General features: G+C 46.3%; 1 protein-coding gene across 1 annotated transcript in view; it reads left to right on the top strand.

Annotated features, from left to right (window-relative positions):
• Positions 1-297: 297 nt before the first annotated feature.
• Positions 298-21,023, top strand: part of TADA1 (transcriptional adaptor 1) — a 198,956-nt gene continuing 178,230 nt past the window's right edge. The window contains exon 1 of the mRNA XM_086956343.1: positions 298-458. Coding sequence (XP_086812469.1) covers positions 385-458 — 74 coding nt within the window. The 5' untranslated portion in view covers positions 298-384. The remainder of the gene's footprint in view (positions 459-21,023) is intronic.

The raw sequence follows: 21,023 nt of genomic DNA, 5'->3' as shown, positions 1-21,023 counted from the left end.
GAAATGTTACAAACATGGAAACTAACAAAAATAGCAGGCCATAGCATCAAAACAACGCCGAAATAAAGATGAGAAAGACGTACACTACGTTTAAAATAGTTCATAAATAAAATATTTGTATTGATGAGTAAATATTTGAAGCCCGAAAGAACTTTCAGCGTTCTTCAATGTGCAAAGCAAACACAGTTTAACATTTCACTTCTCCTGAGAGAACATGTGTGACTGGGAAGGTAGTGACACTCTTCCCGCGCATGCGTGCTATAATTCAACCAGTTTTTGTGAACACATTTTGAGGCGAGCGGGCGCACTTTGGTTTGTTATTCGGCGGTGTTTTTCTGTTTTCAAGCTTTCTCTCTGCGAGAAGTCGTGCGGGTGGGCTCAAAGATGGCGACTTTCGTGAGCGAGCTGGAAGCAGCCAAGAAAAGTCTGAGCGAAGCGTTGGGGGACAACGTTAAACAGTGAGTATGACTATGGCATTTTTTAAGTTAGGAGAGTCCTTACCTGGCCCATACCTCTGTGGGGTCGGAGGAGTTCCGGAGGCCCAGCATAGAAGATGCGGCCTACAGTTCAGGCATAAACCTCGGGCTAGATTTGTGAGTTGTGCCCGCCAGGGAATTAAGTGGTGGTGAGGATGTTACAGGGAAAGGATTCTGCGGAAAATTAGGCAAACTGTCGCCTGTGCTCTACGATAGGGATGTATGAATGTTTGCAAATGTTTCATTGGTTTATTCCTTTGATGTGTTTCTTTATTGATTTATGCAGTCCACATGAATGAGACTTTTATAATTTCAAAGTAGTTTATTTAGATGAGGGGTGTGTGTGTGAATTAATTATAATTAAGCGTTGGGGTGAGGTTGTGGTTGCTGACCTCCTCTGCATGTTACTCCACATAATATATTTAGCCTCGCTGTTACCCGAACTGACAGTTACATGTAGCTTTATTTGTTTTTTTATAAAGTATAGATTGCTGTCATTCAAACACATCGACATGTCAGATCCTTTCTATTTTTAGTCACAGAATGCTCCGCTGTTCATGTATTACTGGCAGGGAGATATCTTATTAGGGTTTATTTATACCTGTGGCATTCAGGTGAGACACAGCTCACCCAGGTCAAACAGGATGACTTTAGAAGCCATCCCAGAGTCATTAGATGATCATTCAACTACATGAGAAGTAGTTTTCACGTCATCAGACATCATCAAGCTTGAAATATCTCACTTTGATTTAAACCTGTGACCAATGTCCCAGGTGCCGAACTCTGCAGTAGATGCGTTAACCCACTGAACTTTCTCATAAGGACCAGCATCTCTGGACTGCAGGAAACACACATATATCTGTAGTAGGTGCCTTTACCCTTCTGCATTTTTGTTCTCTATGTTTAACATCTGTGACCAGCAGGATACATATGAGTCTTTGTAGATCAGTCTCTTGACCCATTAAACCAACATTTCTTAACCTTTTGATTTCTGTTGACCCCTACTGAATGATTACTGGAAGATGGGAACCCCCATCTAAACCGTTTCTAAGATTTGAACCTCAAAGCAATACAGATAGAGGTGTACTTCAAATTAATACATAAATTATGTAATTTATTTATTTCACGAAAAATATGCAGAAATCAAAAGTACATTTTTTTAATCGAAAGGTTGGAAATTTTAAAATTCCTCCACATTTACAGAACATTTAAAAACTCAACGTTCAATTTTGCTTTATTATGTGTATATAATAATAATAATCTTTATTCGGTTTTTGCAGTTGAAAAAGCCATAAAAGATAACCTAGTTATACAAACATTCAGTTTTTTTAAAAAAAGATTACAATTGAATATTAAAATCAAAGGATCATTTTTGCCCACTTATTACGAAAAGCGAAGAATAGTAAGTTACAGTTACAAATTATTTCTGTGTCTCATGATACATTTTAAAAAGTTTAATACGTGGTACACAGTGCATTCAGAGTCCAAGAATTGGAGTGCTAGCATCGCTGGGCGACATTGTCTATAGCCCCATTTTTAGGTCGAGCAGACCTACCCTCAATGCGTGAGCATTGAAGGTGTCTGCTTCAGACCTATTGTGGCCCGTTAGTGAGAATGCTGGGAATGAGGACACCAATCTGTTACGAGCTCGCAGTTTTCACCGCGGGAGCGCGCGTCTGATCCGCGCATGCGCAGAGTCCCCGCGCATGCGCAGAGTAACTCACAGCCCTTGCACAGACGCAGGCAGGCAGCCCCCACCCCTCTGCATGCATGCACACACAGGCGAGCGCATGCACACGCAGGCACACAGACACTCGCTCACACACACACACACCCCCCTCCCCCACAGTCACACACACGCACGCACACAAAGCCCGCCCGCCCGCACTCGTGCGCGCACATGCTTTTCCCCGCCTCCCCCCTCCCCCGCTCAGCAACCCACTCACCGGCTTCCTTCGTGCGGCGGCTCTCCTCAGCTGCAGGGCCCGGCAGCAGGATTCTTCTTCCCTCCTTCGGCGCAGGGTAGGCTCCTGCCTGCTCCGGTGCTCCAAACACGGCGGCTCCGTCCAATCGCGGCTCTTCCGTGGGAGGCGGGGTAGGCTCCCGCCCTCCTACTTCCTGTTTCCTGTTGTCGCGCCGGCCTGCCTGACTTCCTGGTCGCAGGCCGGCAGAGTGACGGAAGGCGGTGACTTGCGGTATTTATTTACCGTACTGGATGCAGGGTTGTCTGAGAAATGTTGCCTCAAAGCACGTCTTGTTGCTGCCTTGGCCCCTCGGTGGGAATGGGGTGGGGGGGATACAGGCATTGGAAGTGGGCGCTCTGACCTCTTCTGTAGCGCCATTATCAAGCAGGGCCCCCACTGGCTGCACAGCACGAGACGACGCAGAGGCGGCAAGTAAGAGTATGCTTTCCATGTAGCGCGCAGCCTGAACTCCGGCGCCTTAAGGCACTTTCGGTGTAATGTCTATGGAATGTGATGAAATAAGGTGGCAGCGGTCAGCGCCCTGCGTGAATGAGCAAGCTCCTCCCATTGCATGTGCCCTGTGGTCCTTACCCTGTCTGTGCCCAGGCCGTTCACACTCTGTCCGTGTGCTCTCAGCCATGGCTCGCTGTCCACGCAGCGGGTTTGCATTTGCCTCGTGCTCCCCACCCAGCATGTTATACCTCACTATCTGCACTTTTGTTCCAAGCGCCTCTCTTGTTTTTGTTTGTTAACTCTTGATTCGAAAAACAAAGAAAAAGCTCTTCATTAGGAGATACAATGCCTCACCCCCACTAATATAGTTATGTTATTGTAGAATCCGACTGTCCACGAGAAACGATGGCGCGGACTTCGCTTTAATGCCAGTCGAGCGTGTGATGTTTTGAGGCAGTGCCCGTGGGGGTGTCTGCCTTGCTGCCTTCCACAAATTGGCTGTCTGTAATTGCTGATATTGTCTTCTAGGCACTGGAACGCCACTGTTTTTGTTGTGCCCCCTCTGAACTGCACGACTTCCTAGAAAATGCAGTAGCCTTAGCCCCTTTCGTCATGTTCAATGAAGAAAACGTCCCATGGAGTACTGTTCCTTGGTAAATTAAGTTACGTGTTTGAGATAATGCTCGAGTTTAGTTTGATTTATATTGAAGCATGTCTTTCAGAAATAATGAGCACACTATTGCAGTGCCAGAATAAAATGTATCATTCATGGAGCTTTACCGCTCACATCTGCTCTACTCCTCCCCTCCCCCTCCAAGAGAGCCTCCCTTCAGATACAACCCCGTCGCATATTGTGAGTGCCCATCTCGTTCTTTGACCTGGATTTTTTTTAAAAGGCGTTGACCATCTGCCAAGAGCCTTCTTTTAATGTCAACACCGAGTCCGTCTGCCCTTCTCGCTTTATTATGGAAGTCGTCCTTCCTGTTACTCTGATTATTTTACTGTATCCAACGATGGAATCTTACCATTCGTCGTTTTTTTCAGGGAGGAAAGGGTACTCTATTTTCACCCAGCAAGCATTATCCCTCGAATTGGAGTTTGGATTTTTTATCTCGGATTGAAAAATGAAAAAACGATTTACATGTAGTGTCTACTTTTTTAGATCTTGCTGAGCCATCGCGCACACAACCAAAACACATACACAACACCCCCACACACACAACCCCCACACACACCCCTACCCACAACACACCCCCCACCCACAACACACACCCCCCACCCACAACACACAAACACCCCCAACCACACACAACCACCTATCCATCGCCCTCCCTCCCTCACTCCATCGCCCTCCCTCACTCCATCGCACTCCCTCACTCCATCGCCCTCCCTCACTCCATCGCCCTCCCTCTAACTATATTTCAAAAAATTAAAAGCCATTGTTATTTGTAATATCAATACATCTAAGTCACGTAAATACAACACATATTGCATTCCAAATGCTATAGGTGTCACATTTGCGAAAGTTATAACTATTGGCATTGTAAATGACATAGCTATTAATTTCGCTATTTTCAAAACCAACACAGAAATAGAAAAATTGTCATTTACAATACCAATAGCTCAAACTTTCCTAATGCGAGACCTATTGCATTGCAAATGCTTGTTTTAATAAGGGGATAAGCCATGTCTTTCGGAGAGGATGATAGAACTTGCAGAAAAGTATTGTATGGATGGTGGACTGTTGGGAATGATCGTCACAAGGGCACAAGGCCATCTGAGTGCTCCAGTTATTTTTTTCTGGAAAAGTCACCAGTCTGAAGAATAGGTTCAATCTGAACCTTATTAGGAGCATCTTTTCATAGGTGGAAATCTCTAGTGTGAGATATGGCTGAATTTTCGGAGACTGCTGTATGATGATTGCATGCGTAACAGATTTTTTTGTGGCCAGCGTTGATAGTCTCAGGGAATCCAAGTGGCTCAGTGCCATTTGCTTTAGTTCTTTTTTATAAATTTCTTTTAATTGTTCTGGGTTGTAGTAGTATTTCTGAATCCCCAGATCACAAAAGAAGTGTCTAATATAGGAGAGCCAGGGTATTTTTTTGACATGGTCCAACTCCATGATATCTCGTAGGATGCTTTTTGTCAAATTGTTTTCCTCGGATAACCAGACTCTTCTCCAAAGCATAAGAGGTTGGATTTTGATCAAATCTTCGATGAATGGGATTCCCAATTCTATGTGTGAGGCATAGGTGGAAGTGCCTCGTGGTAATGATAGAAGGAATCTCGTAAAGATGTTTTCCTCTTTTTGAATGGGGCCAGTATTTATATGCCCCCAGATCCCTGCACCGTATAATGCTATGGATTGGCACTTCGCAGCATATATTTGTAGCAGTTCCACTGGAGGTTTTTTTCCAAGTCTATTTGAAAATTTCATTAGTGCCATAATCGCTCGTTTAAAAAGATGTCTCCTTGCCTCTACCGCCGCTTTCCAATTTAGGGCATCATCTATCATGATACCTAAATAGGGGTATTGCGAGGTTCTTTCAATTTTTTGTTCTTTCAGAAAGATGGACTTTACAGGTTTTTTTGATCCACCAACCACCATAACAAAAGTTTTTTTAACATTTATATGCAGGTCCAAGGCAGCCATAAAATCTGCATATTTAGTTAATGATTTCTGTAATTCATTCGGAGTTCGGGCTAAAATGACAGCGTCGTCCGCGTAGAGCAGGGCGGGGATCAGACGGCCTTTTACTTTTGGGAGGTCTCTCCCCCCCCTTCAACATACACTCTTCGAGGCCGTTGGTATATAGTGAAAAAAGAAAGGGGGCGAGGACACAGCCTTGCCTCACTCCCCGCTCTACCCTAAATGGTGCTGTTAGTTCTCCTCTTGTCCCGAACCTCACCTTCGCTGTAGAGTTCCTTTTAAAAAATCCAAAAGAGGAGGATCTACCCCCATCTCGCTCAGCAACGACCAAAGCTTGGTATGTGAGACACAGTCAAATGCGGAGGACAAATCCACATATGTCATAAAAATAGTACCTGTTTTGGCATGGGTATATTTGGATGTCAGCAGGGTAAGATTTAATGCTTGCTCGATAGTTCCAAAGCCCTACTCCAAAGCACGACTCCCTACACCACCCAAACACCACTGCACAACCCTAAATCTAACCCCAGCACAACCCCACAACCCCCTACACAAACACCACTGCACTACCCTAAACCCTAAAACACTACTGTTATATTCTGACTTACTAGGTATTTCCCTTTTAATCTATCCCTGTATATATTTCCCTTTTAATAGAATCCTTGTTCTTAGTTGCGCATGCACACTATCCATGTCATTCCATTTAGAATTGTTATGATCTGAAATGATATACTGGCTTGGCTAACTTGAAGGTTGGAAGTAATGCGCTGCAGCTGAATAAATCCTGGACTTATCAATATACCATTGGATTTCTCATTATTTGTTACAAATTGGCGACGAGGGTGACCAGTACCTACTACTTCTACATCAGCAGCACAGGAGTGGTACAAAACTGGAAATTGGGAAGTTTTTGGAGTATTTGCAGTCCTTTACCCATTTCCAGAAGCTCTTGGATTGTGGATTTACTTTTCAAAAGTACTTGGATTTTCCTCCAAAAGCTATCGTTTTGGAGTGTGACCTGTGCCTACAAGGATACAAGGAAAGATCCGTTTCTACATCCATTTTGCTGGAACTACGTAATGTTCTATGAACTCTAAGTGAACCTGAATGACAACCGCTATCACCGTTTTCTATCATTGCATTACGTGAAAACTACGATCTTTGTAAGTTTTTCCATGAATTTTTACAGCGTTTAAACAAATACATCGCGTTTACCTTTGAAAACGGCACGCGAGTAAAGTTTTCTGTTTCCCTTTCCGTGCGCTGCTTAGCGTGCTGTATCCATGGAGACGGGAAAACGGAACGCATGACGTAATGCGCAACGTCTACGCGGCGGCCATATTTGTTTACTGTTTGAAGTTTACGGACGCTGCGACGAAGGAGAGCGCGTCTCCCTGAGAGGGTTTGCAACGCGTTTTAGAAGTTGTTTATTCACAGCGCGTCTCGCTCAGGGTATTTGTGCCACGTATAATAACTTTTGAACAACGAAGGCACTGCAACGAAGGCACTACGATCGAAGGTACTTTTGGACTGAATTTGAGGAGATTTACTGCACATTGGAATATTACTCCTATGCAGATTTCATTGGATGTTCGCTGATGTACACAGCTGGTGTACTCATTAACTTATATCTCATTAATTAATAGCAGTTAGTGTATGGTATTTTTTTTTTCATTTTTTATTGTGTTTCATTTGTTTATGCTATTTACATTTCATTTATTTTGTTCATTGCTGTGATACTTGCTTTTAATAATTAATATGCAGTTCGATCCTCCTTCAAAATTCTTACAAAGCAAAGGCGATCCTCCCATTCCGTGGAACAGATGGAAGGAGGAGTTTATGACTTATTTAAAAGCTATTGATGGGGAAAGGATGGGGAATGAAAGGAAGAAAAATATTTTCTTACATTGCCTGGGATCTGAAGGGCAAGCTATTTTCAGAAATTTACCATCCATTCCTGGTGATAATGGGGTTTTTGATGAGGCCATGTTTCGTGTTGAAACACGTTTTAAACCCACCACTAGTCTAGCTTTAAATCGATACAAGTTTTATACCAGAACGCAAAAAGAAAATGAATCTTTTGATGATTTTCTAACAGGTTTGAGAGCTTTAGTCATGCCATGTAATTTTGGTAATATGACAGATGAAATGCTTAGAGATAACATAATTGTGAATGTTAAATGCAAGAAAACACAAGAACAGTTGTGGATCGTGGGTAACCCAACTCTATTGGAGTGTATTTCTACTGCTAAAGCTTTTGAGCAGTCTAACAAATGGATGAAAACAATAGAGGAAACAAGCAATAAAAGTGGTAAGAGTGATAAGTTAACTGAAGAAGTATGTGCAATGAACAATTTTGCAAGAGGTCCCCAAAGTCATAAGTTTGGACCACGTAACCGCATCGTGTGTTTTAGATGTGGGAGTTACAATCATGTTGCTACGTTTAAATTTTGCCCTGCTTTAGGCAAGGAGTGCAACAAGTGTGGAAAAGTGGGTCATTTTTCCAACTCATGTAGAGAAGACAAAAAGAAAGGTGGGGATAAAGGAAATTATTTCAAGAAAAAGGAAGTTTCTTGTGTGAGAGATGAAACAGACTATGATTCAAGTCTGGTTAGATATGAACATGCTGTGTCTGATGAATCAAACAGAGTAAGTGGGATGATTGTGTCTATTATAAGTATAAGTTTGCTTGAGGAGGATTATTTGGAGTCTCCAAAATGTGTTGTTAGGTTTAAAGGAGTAGAGTTAGAGTTGATGGCTGATTCTGGGTCTCCTTGGACCATCATAACTGAAAAGTATTTTGATGAAAAGTACAGGAACATAATTTCTAAAAGTGAATTGTGTCCTCCCGACATTATGGCTAAAGGTTTCAATGAATCAAGTATTAATTTTATAGGATATATTGCCTCCATGATTTATTTTAAAGATCAATCTGCATATATCAAACTGTATGTGGCTGTGAAGGGAGTGAATGTTTTGGGGTGGCGGGATCAATTCAGACTTCACATTACGTTGAATCCACGCAACAAAGATCCGGTCATGGTGTCATATGATTGTGATATGTCAGAAGATAGTATCAGATCAGTAGAAGAGAGTAATGTTTGGAAGATTTTGTCGGATGAGTTTCCTAGTGTGTTTTCAGACAAATTAGGTAAATTAAGTGGTTTCACTCATGTCATCAAGCTTAAACAACGAGCTATGCCAGTTGTACAAAAACTTAGGCCAGTACCACTTAATGTTAGAGAAGAATTAAGTGACGCACTCAATGACATGTTAAAAAATGATGTCATAGAAGAAATAGAGTCATCCGAATGGGTTTCGCCAATGGTTTTGGCACGCAAACCTGACAAATCTTTGAGGTTGTGCATAGATTTGAGAGCGCTCAATGCAAATATAGTGGTAGACTGTCATCCCCTGCCCAATATCAACGAAGTTGTGAGTATGCTGGGAGGTGGTATTATATTTTCCACGTTGGACTTGAGATCGGCGTATCATCAGGTTGTGTTAGCAGAGGAGTCACGCCATCTCACTGCTTTTATCACACCCCAGGGGTTGTTCCAGTTTAAACGTATGCCGTTCGGTTTGGCGTCGGCAGCCTCTGTTTTTCAGAGATCTATGTACCATATATTCAAGGACATGAGTGAGTGCGTGAAGTGCTTCCAAGATGATATTTTGGTTTTCTCCAAAAATGATGAGACACACATGGAGCATCTGAGGAATGTGTGCAAGATGTTAGATAAGTTTGGACTTACTATTAAGAGTAAGAAGTGTAAGTTATTTAAAAAAACTATAGAATATTTGGGACACACAATCTCTGGTAATGGTGTTGCTCCAAAAAAATCTTTGGTAGACGCTATTTTAAAGGCTCCTGCACCAGATTGTAAGGACAAGTTGTTGTCGTTCCTAGGACTGTGTGAATATTACAGTAAGTTTATTGCAAACTTTGCGACCAAGATGGAGCCGTTAAGGGAGTTAACAAGGAAGGAGGTAGAGTTTTTGTGGGGATCTAAACAGCAAGATGCTTTCGAAAGTGTCAAACTCGATATGGTGTCAGCACCTACTTTAAAGCCATTTTGTTTGAATAAACTTTGCATATTGACAGTAGATGCCAGCCTTTATGGGTTAGGTTGTGTACTTTCACAAAGTTCTGGAAAGGAAGATTGGAACGTTGCGTTTGCATCCAGATCTTTGAACCAAACTGAAAGACGGTATGCTGTCATAGAAAAGGAGTTGTTAGGATGTGTATGGGGCGTTGAGCATTTCCGGAATTACATTTGGGGTGCAAGATTTTTAATACGCACTGATCACAAACCATTGGTGAGCATTCTCTCACCTGGTGGAGGGTTAAATGCCACAGCTCGCATTGCAAGATTGATGTCACGTTTGCAAGAATATAGTTTTGACATTGAGTACGTACCTGGAAAGCTAAATGTGACTGCAGACTGTTTGTCTAGATTGCCTTGTACTAACTCTGGAGTTGAAGAAGATACAGAGGTGGTAACCAGTATTTCTGAAATGTTTTCAGAAAAATACAAGGTTATATCAGAAGACATGTGGACGAAAGGTATGAATGAGGATGATTTGTTGTGTAAGGTCAGGGACTATGTAAGGCTGGGATGGCCTTCCAAAGAGTGTATTCCTGCTGAGATTACACCATTCTACAACGTTGCTGATGAGTTGGCAATTGAGGGAGATCTTTTGTTCAGAGCTGGAAAATGCATTCCACCGTTGGCTGTAAGAGGTGTTATTTTACAAATGAGTCATGAATGTCATATGGGAATGTCTTCTATGAAAAGACTGATCAGGTCTAGTTTCTGGTGGCCAGGAGTTGATAGATTAGTGGATAAGTTTGTCAGGGAGTGTCCTGAATGCATTGAGAGTGATAAGTCGTGTAAGTGTGATCCGGCACCTTTAGTTCCTGTGAAGTGGCCAGATCATCCATGGCAAAAGTTAGGGATTGATATCGCTGGTCCGTTCAATTTCTTACCACAAGAATGTAGGTTTGCCATTGTTGCTGTGGACTATCACTCAAAGTGGCCTGAGGTCAAACTTGTACCTCATCCAAATACTGAAAGTGTTATTTTGTTTTTAAAAGAGATTTTTTCCAGAGAAGGTTCTCCTGAGTGTATTGTATCAGATAATGGGGTACAGTTCAAGTCCTCACTCATGTCAGAATTTTTGAGCACGTATGGAATTAAGCATTGTACTACAGCTCTGTATGAACCACAAGGTAATGGACTAGTGGAGAGATATAATAGAGTCCTCAAGGAAGACTTACTTTGGGCTCGAAAATCTGGAGGTTTGTGGAAAGATAAATTGAGAGAAAAGTTATGGTTATACCGTATTACACCTCATGCCACTACTGAAGTCTCTCCTTTCCGTTTACTAAAAGGTAGAGATCCTGCTTCGGGATTATGTCCTTGGTGGTTTAAGAAAAGTTGTAGTCAACAAGTGACTGATGTGAATATTAAGGATGTGGCTGAAAAAGTGGAACTCAAACAAGACAAATATAAATACAATTATGATTCTAGGATGAATGTTAAGCAACCAGTATTCATGGTTGGAGATGTTGTTAGGATTCGCAAACCAGGATACATTGCTAAAGGAGAAAACAAATTTGGTAAGCCAATGAAGGTTATGCGAGTTTATCATAATAGTGTTGTTACTCAAGATGGGAAAAGATGGAATGTAAGAAGAGTTTCAAAATGTGTGCCATAGTTGTTTCATATATATACATTATTTATGCATTCTAGATTTTTTGCATTTACAGCATTTAAGGTCATGTCTGTTTCTTTTCTTTAAGGGGGAAAATGTGTTATATTCTGACTTACTAGGTATTTCCCTTTTAATCTATCCCTGTATATATTTCCCTTTTAATAGAATCCTTGTTCTTAGTTGCGCATGCACACTATCCATGTCATTCCATTTAGAATTGTTATGATCTGAAATGATATACTGGCTTGGCTAACTTGAAGGTTGGAAGTACTGTGCTGCAGCTGAATAAATCCTGGACTTATCAATATACCATTGGATTTCTCATTATTTGTTACAACTACCCCCAGCAGGAACCCCTTCACTACACAAACACCGGTGCACTACTCTAAAACACTACCCCAGCATGACCCCCTACTCAACACAAACACCACTGAACTACCCTAAACCTCCCTACACTATACACACACCACTGCACTACTCTAAACCCTGAAACACTACCCCTAGCACGACCCCCAACACTACACAAACACCACTGCACTACCGTAACCCTAAAACACTACCCCCAGCATGACCCCCTACACTACACAAACACCACTGCACTACCCTAAATCCCAAAACACTACCCCCTGCACGACCCCTTTCACTACCTAAACACAACTGCACTACCCTAAACCACTACCCCCAGCACGACCCCCTTCACTACCCAAACACAACTGCACTACCCTAAACCCAAAAACACTACTCCCAGCACGACCTCCTTCACTACCCAAACACAACTGCACTACCCTAAACCCAAAAACACTACCCCCAGCACAACACCCTTCACTACCCAAACACCACTGCACGACCCTAAAACACGACCCCTACACAAACACCACTGCGCTACCTTAAACCCTAAAACACTACCCCTACACAAACACCACTGCACTACCCTAATACACTACCCCAGCACGACCCCCTACACTACACAAACACCCCTGCACTACCGTAAACCCAAAACACTACACCAGCACTACCCCTACACTGCCCAAACACCACTGCACTACCCTAAACCTTAAAATTCTCCCCCCAGCATGACCCCCCTACACTACACAAACACCACTGCACTACCATAAAACACGACCCCCTACACAAACACCACTGCACTACCGTAAACCCAAAACACTATACCAGCACTACCCCTACACTGCCCAAACACCACTGCACTACCCTAAACCTTAAAATTCTACCCCCAGCATGACCCCCTACACTACACAAACACCACTGCACTACCATAAAACATGACCCCCTACACAAACACCTCTGCACTACCCTAAACCCTAAAACACTAGAACCCAGCACGACCCCCCTACAGTACCCAAACACCACTGCACTACCCTAAACCTTAAAATTCTACACCCAGCATGACCCCCTACACTACACAAACACAACTGCACTACCTAAAACACTACCCCAGTACGACCCCCTACGCTACCCAAACACCACTGCCCTACCCCTAAACACTACCCCAGCACGACTCCCTACACTTCCCAAACACCACTGCACAACCCTAAATCTACCTCCAGCATGACCACCCACACCACACAAACACCACTGCACTACCCAAACCCTAAAACATTACCCCCAGCATGACCCACTACACTACCCAAACACCACTGGACTACCCTAAACCCTAAAACACTTTAGGAAGATGGATCTTCCAGATTGGAATACCCTTGTAGAGGCCCACTCAATTTGTATTTTCCAAGAAACATGGAGCAGGGAACCCTGACATAAGGTGGGGTACTCGTCGTTCTTCATACCCGCAGTTCCCTCCCCCTCAGGGAAGGGTCACCCCTCAGGTGGCCTTCTCATATGGGTTGACGTCTCATTTGGGTGTAAAGTCGTGCAGCACACGTCCAACTTCCCTGATTTACTCAGAATTTCACTCAAGGTGCCCCAGAGAGGGCTCACCCTGAACATTAATAACGTCTATGTAAGCCTCCTTTCGGCCCCCTGGCAGTTACCCACAGTTACAGGCCTGGAGGACCTTCTTAGACAGTGCCCGGCTAGATCTCATGTCCTGGTTGCGGGGGACTTTAACTGCACTTTTGAGCCCCTTGCTACGGAGGACATCCTGGGCCTTGCCGAAGAAGATGCCAGGAGTGGAATTCCCACTTTAACTATTCCACCCATCAGGAGGTGGTCCCAAAGGGCCATACAACTCAATTCCCTGACCCTAGAATATGGCCTGAGGGCTGTGAACGGGAGGACACCCTCGGATCCTTTGGGAGCCCATACCTACAATAGGGCGCATCACACGTCGAGGATTGATTATATTCTCCTCGATGTTAATCTGTGGAACTTCGTGCGGGATATGGTGGTTTCACCCACAGCTGATAGTGACCACAATCCCCTCTCCTTGACTCTGCCCCTTTGTGGCTTGGGGAGCCTACTGCGCACATGCCCTCTAAACCAGCCTACACTTCAGTAGTACGACCCACTAATTGTGGGAGGCGCCTGAAGTGGTGCAATGTCGCTATGGATGAGGGCAAATTGCTACCTATAGGGGGCTCCTAGCAACTGCACAGACCAAATTGGACTTGTCCACCCAGATACCCAGTGAAGTGACAGCTCTTTTCTGTAATTTAACCAATGCTCTGGGTAATTTCTTCCTTCTCCCAGTTAGAGATCCTCCAGCCGGGAAAGACAAGAGACTTAAGAACCAACCAGGCTGGTTTACTAAAAAATGCAGGGAGGATAAATCTGCCTTGATTACTGCTGTTGAAAGCAAATCCCCGTTAAAGATTAGGCTTGCTAGGAAAAAGTATACTCGGAGCATTAAAACAGCTAAGGAGTGGGAGGATAGGTATTGGTCTGATCTCATGGAAGCGAGTGCTGGTAGAGATTCTAGAGGGTTCTGGAATCTAATTAGAATCAGGACCAGATCAGATAGCACCCTTATTACATGTAACATCCCAGCCCAAACCTGGTATAACCACTTTCGCTCCCTTTACACCTCTGATGAGACGAATCCTCAGTTAATCGTAATAGCAGTCTCTATACAGCTGACCCCCAGGGGGACACAACAGGAGATCTATTCACCCCTAGAGAAATTGAGAGCGTAATAAAATCTCTGGTGCCCCTTAAAGCTCCTGGACCTGATGGGTTACCAGGTGATCTGTTGCGTGTTAACTACAAAGAGTGGGGGAAGCTGGTCACTTCCTTGCTTAACGCTATTAACAATGGCTCTCCTGTCCCAGAATCTTGGAAAGGGGCGGAGGTCGTCCCGATATTCAAAAAGGGGTGTCGGGACGTTCCCGCCAACTATAGGCCTATAAGCCTTTTTGATTCAACCCAAAAGGTGGCGGGCAAAGTGATTTTGGGGAGGGTGCTTCAGTGGGTAGACGACAATAACATTCTGTCGGACTACCAAGCTGGTTTTCGTTCCGGAACAGGGACCATAGAACAAGCTTTTAGACTGGTTCTTCTTTATTGGAAGGTGGTGTTGCTGGGCAAGGGCAGTCTTTATTTGGCCTTTATAGACCTGAAGACTGCCTTTGACCTAGTATCAAGGGAGGGGCTGTGGAGGGTTTTGTCGGAGATGGGGTTGCCACGTATATCCTGTCCTTATTGGTGAGGCTCCACGCTGACAATTTTGCGCAGGTGCGGTGGGGCACGCATGGTGAAATAACGGACAGGATCCCAGTGGGGAGGAGTGTCCGTCAGGGATGTGTGCTCGCTCCCACTCTGTTCTCTCTCTATGTGAACGGAGTGGTTGAGCACCTGCTTAGAACTCCTGCAGATGCACCGTCCCTGGCGGGCAAGCGTATCCCCACATTACTTTTTGCTGACGATATCCTCCTTATTTCAAAGACTCCTATGGGCCTACAGAGCCTCCTTAACAGCTTCCAGGAGTTTTGCTCACTTAGGGGCTTGATTATTTAACACCAATAAAACCAAATATTTGGTTTTGACCCCCCCCCAAAAAAATGGGTCGCCCTCCGGTGCTGAATTCCGAGCCTTTGGAGAGGGTGGCCGAATTCGACTACCTAGGTATCCGCCTAACGGACTCAATGCACTGGAATTCGCACATCCAAAAGATGATACTTGGCCATAAAAGGGTGGGTGGTGCACTCCTAAAGGAGCAACGCTCCTCCTTAATTAAGCCGATCGCCCCAGTAGTGGAGATTTACAAAGCAAGAGGGGTTAGTGCTGCTTTGTATGGGGCGGAGCTGTGGGGTACGTGTAACCTTGAAGCCCTAGCTAGATCAGAGTGCAAATGTTTGAAGGATTTGATGGCCCTCCCTCAGAGCACCCCCACCGTACCCGTTTTAATGGACCTGGGTTGTAGATCGATTAAGGACCAAGCCCAATTACGCCCCTTGCTACTCTGGGCTCGCCTGTGGCGTGTGCCCGAGTTGGCTTCATATGCAGAAGCTCTGTGGTGATGCTAATGGAGGGCTGGTCCAAGATCAAGTGGGTGAGGGACGTGAAACGTTTGCTTGGGGACATTGATCTCGGAGAGGCGTGGGGGTCCAGGACTGCCCCCCCCCCCCCCCGCACCCCAAGGCCGTCCGAAAGAAACTGTACTGGACTTGGATCTCTTGCAAAATCTCTACAGATTCTAACATTGTAAATCGACTTTAGATTTTATGAAAATCAAGGATGTGGTGGCTTATGAACTGTATCTCGATATTATATCCAACCCCCTAGATCGTGCCCTGTATTTTAAATTTAGAATAGGAACGCTTCCTGTAAATGAATTGTTAGCACGTTGGAAAACTCCCTATCAGCGATCTCCTTTCTGTGCGACATGTCCGACGCGTGCTGAATCTGTTGCCCATCTTTTTTTTTTTTTTCAATGTCCGGCCTATCTAGCCCCGAGGCGGCGGTGGCTCAAACCACTATGTAGTCATTTGGGCACTCGGCAACACAAAGTGACCTTACGTATTTTAATGTCCGACACACGCACTTTGTTTGTTTGTGGTGTATCCAAGTTCCTAAAATGGTCTTGGTTAATTCGTTTAAAAAGGCTTGCTTTGTCAATTTAATACTTGTCTTAACTGCTTATACAATGTTTTTATCGTGTAAATTGAATGTGCATGTAAATATTGATTTTAATCCATTGTATTATGCTTTTATGATATTCTTTTATATCGAAATAAAGCCTTCAATCAATCAAACCCTAAAACACTACCCACAGCATGACCCCCTACACTACACAAACACCACTGCACTACCCTAAACACTACCCCTACACTTACCAAACACCACTGCACTACCCTAAACCCCCCTACACTATACACATACCACTGCACTACTCTAAACCCTAAGATACTACACCCAGCACGACCAACTCACAACACAAACATCACTGCACTACCCTAAACCCTAAATCTACCCCCAGCACGACCCCCTTCACTACCCAAACACCACTGCCATACCCTAAACCCTATAACACTATCACCCGCATGAACCCCTACACTACCCAAACACCACTGCACTACCCTAAACCCTAAAACACTACCCCAGCACTACCCCATACACTACACAAACCCAACTACACTACCCTAAACGACTACCCCAGCACTACCTCCTACACAACCCAAACACCACTGAACTACCATAAACCCTAAAACACTACCCCAGCACAACCCCCTACACAAACACCACTGCACTACCCTAAACCCTAAAACATTACCCCCAGCATGACTCCCTACACTACCCAAACACCACTGCACTATCCTAAACCCTAAATCTACCCCCAGCAAGACCCCCCTAGACTACCCAAACACCACTGCAGTACCCTAAACCATAAAACACTACCCCCAGCATGACCCCTTACACTACCCAAATACCACTACACTACTCTAAATCCTAAAACACTACCCCAGCACGACCCCCTACACTACCCATATACCACTGCACTACCCTAAAACACGACCCCTACACTACTACCCTAAAACACTACCCCCAGCACGACCCCCTACACTACCTAAACACCACTGCACTACCCTAAGCCCTAGAAAAGTAATCCCCAGCCTCTGTTTCCTTACAATGACGTGGATCCTCTACATGTTTTTTAGAACGCATGGTCATTTACCATACATACCTTTACAAAAAAATTCACTGTAAAGGAATGCGTGGTAAATGACCATTCGTTGTGAAAAAATGCGTACTAATGACTTCGTGATGTACAACGCATGCGTGGAAATGCATGCGTTATAATGGTATCGCAAAGTAAAAAAAGTAGTTGTAACAGCTGTTTACGGATCAAAGCTGGCCCCTGTTCTTCAGTGAGATGTTTATTTGATTAATTAGGAGAAACGAATGTGGTCTTTTTGACCGAAAAGAGCAGCGGGCGTGCCAAAGGCAAGCCCGTCTGCGCCCGTCGTCGGCTGGACCGCGCCCAGCACCAGAACCCCTGGCCCCCGCCGAAGCCAGGAGACCTGACTAAGATACGACACCGCCACCCTCCATGCACTCAACACCGGACGACCGCCAGCCTGCTACCGAGCCACCCCGAAACGCACCCACGGACCTTCACCTGTCAAGCCTGCAAATTCACCTGCCCCCGGACCTACACCCCTCCCGCCGGACCAGACCACGACAACAACCACCTCAAGTGTATCCTACTAAATACCCACTCCGTACACAAACACGCCGTTGAACTCTGGGACCTCCTCGACACAACAGCGCCGGACGGTGCCTTCCTCACGGAAACCTGGATGAACACCTCCTCAGCCCCCGACATCGCCATAGCCATCCCGGACTGCTACAAGATGACCCGGAAGGACCACGTCAACCAACCAGGAGGAGGAATCGCCATCATTTACAGGAACACCATCAGCGTCGCAACCAATTCCGAAGACCCCCTCACCGCTGACAAACACCTACATTTCCAGATCCACATTGACATCAAAACTACCCTCAGAGGAACCCTCATCTACAGACCCCCGGGCCTACGCAGACAACTCAGTGAAGCCATCGCCGACTTCATCAGCCCGCACGCCCTCCCCTCACCAGACTACATTCTCCTGGGGGACCTGAACTTCCACCTGGAGGACAACAACAACAGCAACACCACCACCCTACTCGCCAACCTGGGACTCAAGCAACTGGTGAACACCCCCACCCACGAAGCCGGCCACACACTCGACCCCATCTTCTCCGCCAGCGGCCGCGTCACCTTCAGCCACGCCACCAGACGACACTGGACCGACCACAGCTGCATTCACTTCACCTTCAAGAAGACGACATCCCACCACCGCCCGCAACAAATCCCCCACAGATACTGGAGCAAAGTAACCACCGACCAGCTAACCAGAACACTGAGCCAGAACCCACCAGCAGACACTACTGACACCAACGCCGCAGCCCTCAACCTAACTCAGTGGTTCACCAACTGCGCTGATGCCCTTGGACCACTGAAGAACCCCTCAGGCAAGCCCAGCAACAGGAGAGCCACATGGTTCACCGACGACCTTAAAGACTCAAAGAAATCCTTCAGAACCCTCGAGAAAGCCTGGCGCCACGAACAGACGACAAAAAACCTGACAGCCCTCAAGAACGCCACTCGCAAACACCACCAGCTGATCCGCACCACCAAAAGGACATTGTTCAAAGAGCGGCTGGACAACAACACACACAACAGCAAGGAACTCTTCAGCATCATAAAAGAGCTCTCCAGCGCCAACAACAACGACATCACCCCATCGCAAGACCTCTGCAACTCCCTCGCTGCGTTCTTCCACCGCAAGATCGCCAACATACACGACCGCTTCGGCCCCCAGACCCCGCGTCCAGCCACCGAACCAGCGTACCCCATCACCACCCTGAACGCCTGGACTCCCATCAGCACTGAAGACACCACCCACGTGATGAACACCATCTACCCCGGCTCTCTCTCTGACCCATGCCCTCACCACAACAAAGCTGACACCATCATCGCACCCCACATCCGGTACTTGATAAACAACTCCTTCACCTCCGCCACCTTCCCTGAGAGCTGGAAGCACGCAGAAATCAACGCCCTACTGAAGAAACCCACAGCGGACCCCAAAGACCTCCAGAGCTTCCGCCCCATCTCTCTTCTCCCCTTCCCTGCAAAAGTAATTGAGAAGACCGTCACTAAACAGCGGACTGCATTCCTCGAGGCAAACGGCTCCCTCGACCCATCCCAGTCTGGATTTCGAACCAACCACAGCACCGAGACCACACTCATCGCAGCCACCGACGACATCGGGACCCTGCTCGACAACGGGGAAACTGCCGCCCTCATCCTCCTAGACCTCCCAGCCGCCTTCGATACCATCTGCCATCGCACCCTAATAACCCGCCTCCATAACACCGGGATCCAAGGAAAAGCCCTGGACTGGATCACCTTGTTCCTCTCCGACAGAAACCAGCGAGTCCGCCAACCCCCTTCCGCTCCGCCGCCACCAAGATTATCTGCGGCGTACCCCAAGGCCCCTCGCTCAGCCCTACCCTCTTCAATATCTACATGACCACCATCGCATGCAAACACAACCTCAACAACATCACCTACGCGAACGACACTCAGCTGATACTCTCCCTCACCAAAGACTATGCCACCACCAGAATCAGCAAACCAGGAAGGAATGAGAGACGTCGCAGAATGGATGAAGCTCAGCCGTCTGAAACTGAACTCTGACAAGACGGAGGTCCTCATCCTCGGACCATCCCCATATGCCTTGGACGACTCCTGGTGGCCCACAGCGCTGGGAACCGCACCGACACCCACGAACCACGCACGCAGCCTGGGATTCATCCTGGACTCCTCCCTCACGATGACCAAGCAAGTCAATGCCGTCTCATCCTCATGCTTCAACAACCTGCGCATGCTCCGAAAGATCTTCCGGTGGATCCCCACCGGAACAAGAAAGGCGGTCTCCCAGGCACTCGTCACCAGCCGACTTGACTACAGGAACGCCCTCTACACTGGAACCACGGCCAAACTGCAGAAAAGACTCCAGCGCATACAGAACGCATCCGCATGACTCATCCTCGACATCCCTCGCCACAGCCACATCTCTTTCCACCTGAGAGACCTGCACTGGCTCCCTGTCAACAAGAGGATCCCGTTCAGGCTCCTCACCCACGCACACAAAGCTCTCCACGACATGGGCCCCGATACCTCAACAATCGCCTCACGTTCTACAAGCCAACCCACAAGCTCCGCTAGCCTCGCCCTCGCCACCCTCCCACCGATTAGCAGAACCACCACCGGAGGAAGATCCTTATCCTACCTGGCTGCCAAGACGTGGAACTCCCTCCCTGCCAACCTACGACTGACCCAGGACCATCTCACCTTCAGGAAACACCTCAAGACCTGGCTATTCTAGCAGTAGCCCCCCCCCCGACCCCCCACCTTCAGCGCCTTGAGACCCTCACTGGTGAGTAGTGCACTCTATAAATGTACTGATTGATTGATTGCTGGCTGTTTGTGAAAGTGTTTGCGTGGCCTGGTTTCACTTCCGGTGAGAGAGTGGAAGAGTCTGTTTGGATCTAAAGGAGTTCTGTTGTTGGACGGGACCGGCGCGACACGTCATCAGAAAACATAGCTAATGGAAAGCGTCCTCCCTGAAGTGTGGAGCAGTGCCATGAGAGGTCAACGAGTGTGCGTCCCACCGCAGTAGGACCGTACCGCGTGACCCATGTGCCGCCTCCAGGGTACGGGAGGCAGAAGCAGCATTGCAGGTACTCTTGAAGACTGTTGTGGTACTAATTCTACATTTTGGTACTAGGGGATTTTAACTTTGT

Source organism: Lissotriton vulgaris, chromosome 1_1 (assembly GCF_964263255.1).
Source record: "Lissotriton vulgaris chromosome 1_1, aLisVul1.2, whole genome shotgun sequence".
Lineage (NCBI taxonomy): Eukaryota > Metazoa > Chordata > Amphibia > Caudata > Salamandridae > Lissotriton > Lissotriton vulgaris.
Note: the sequence above shows the minus strand (reverse complement) of the source record. Positions and strands in the feature narration are given on the sequence as shown.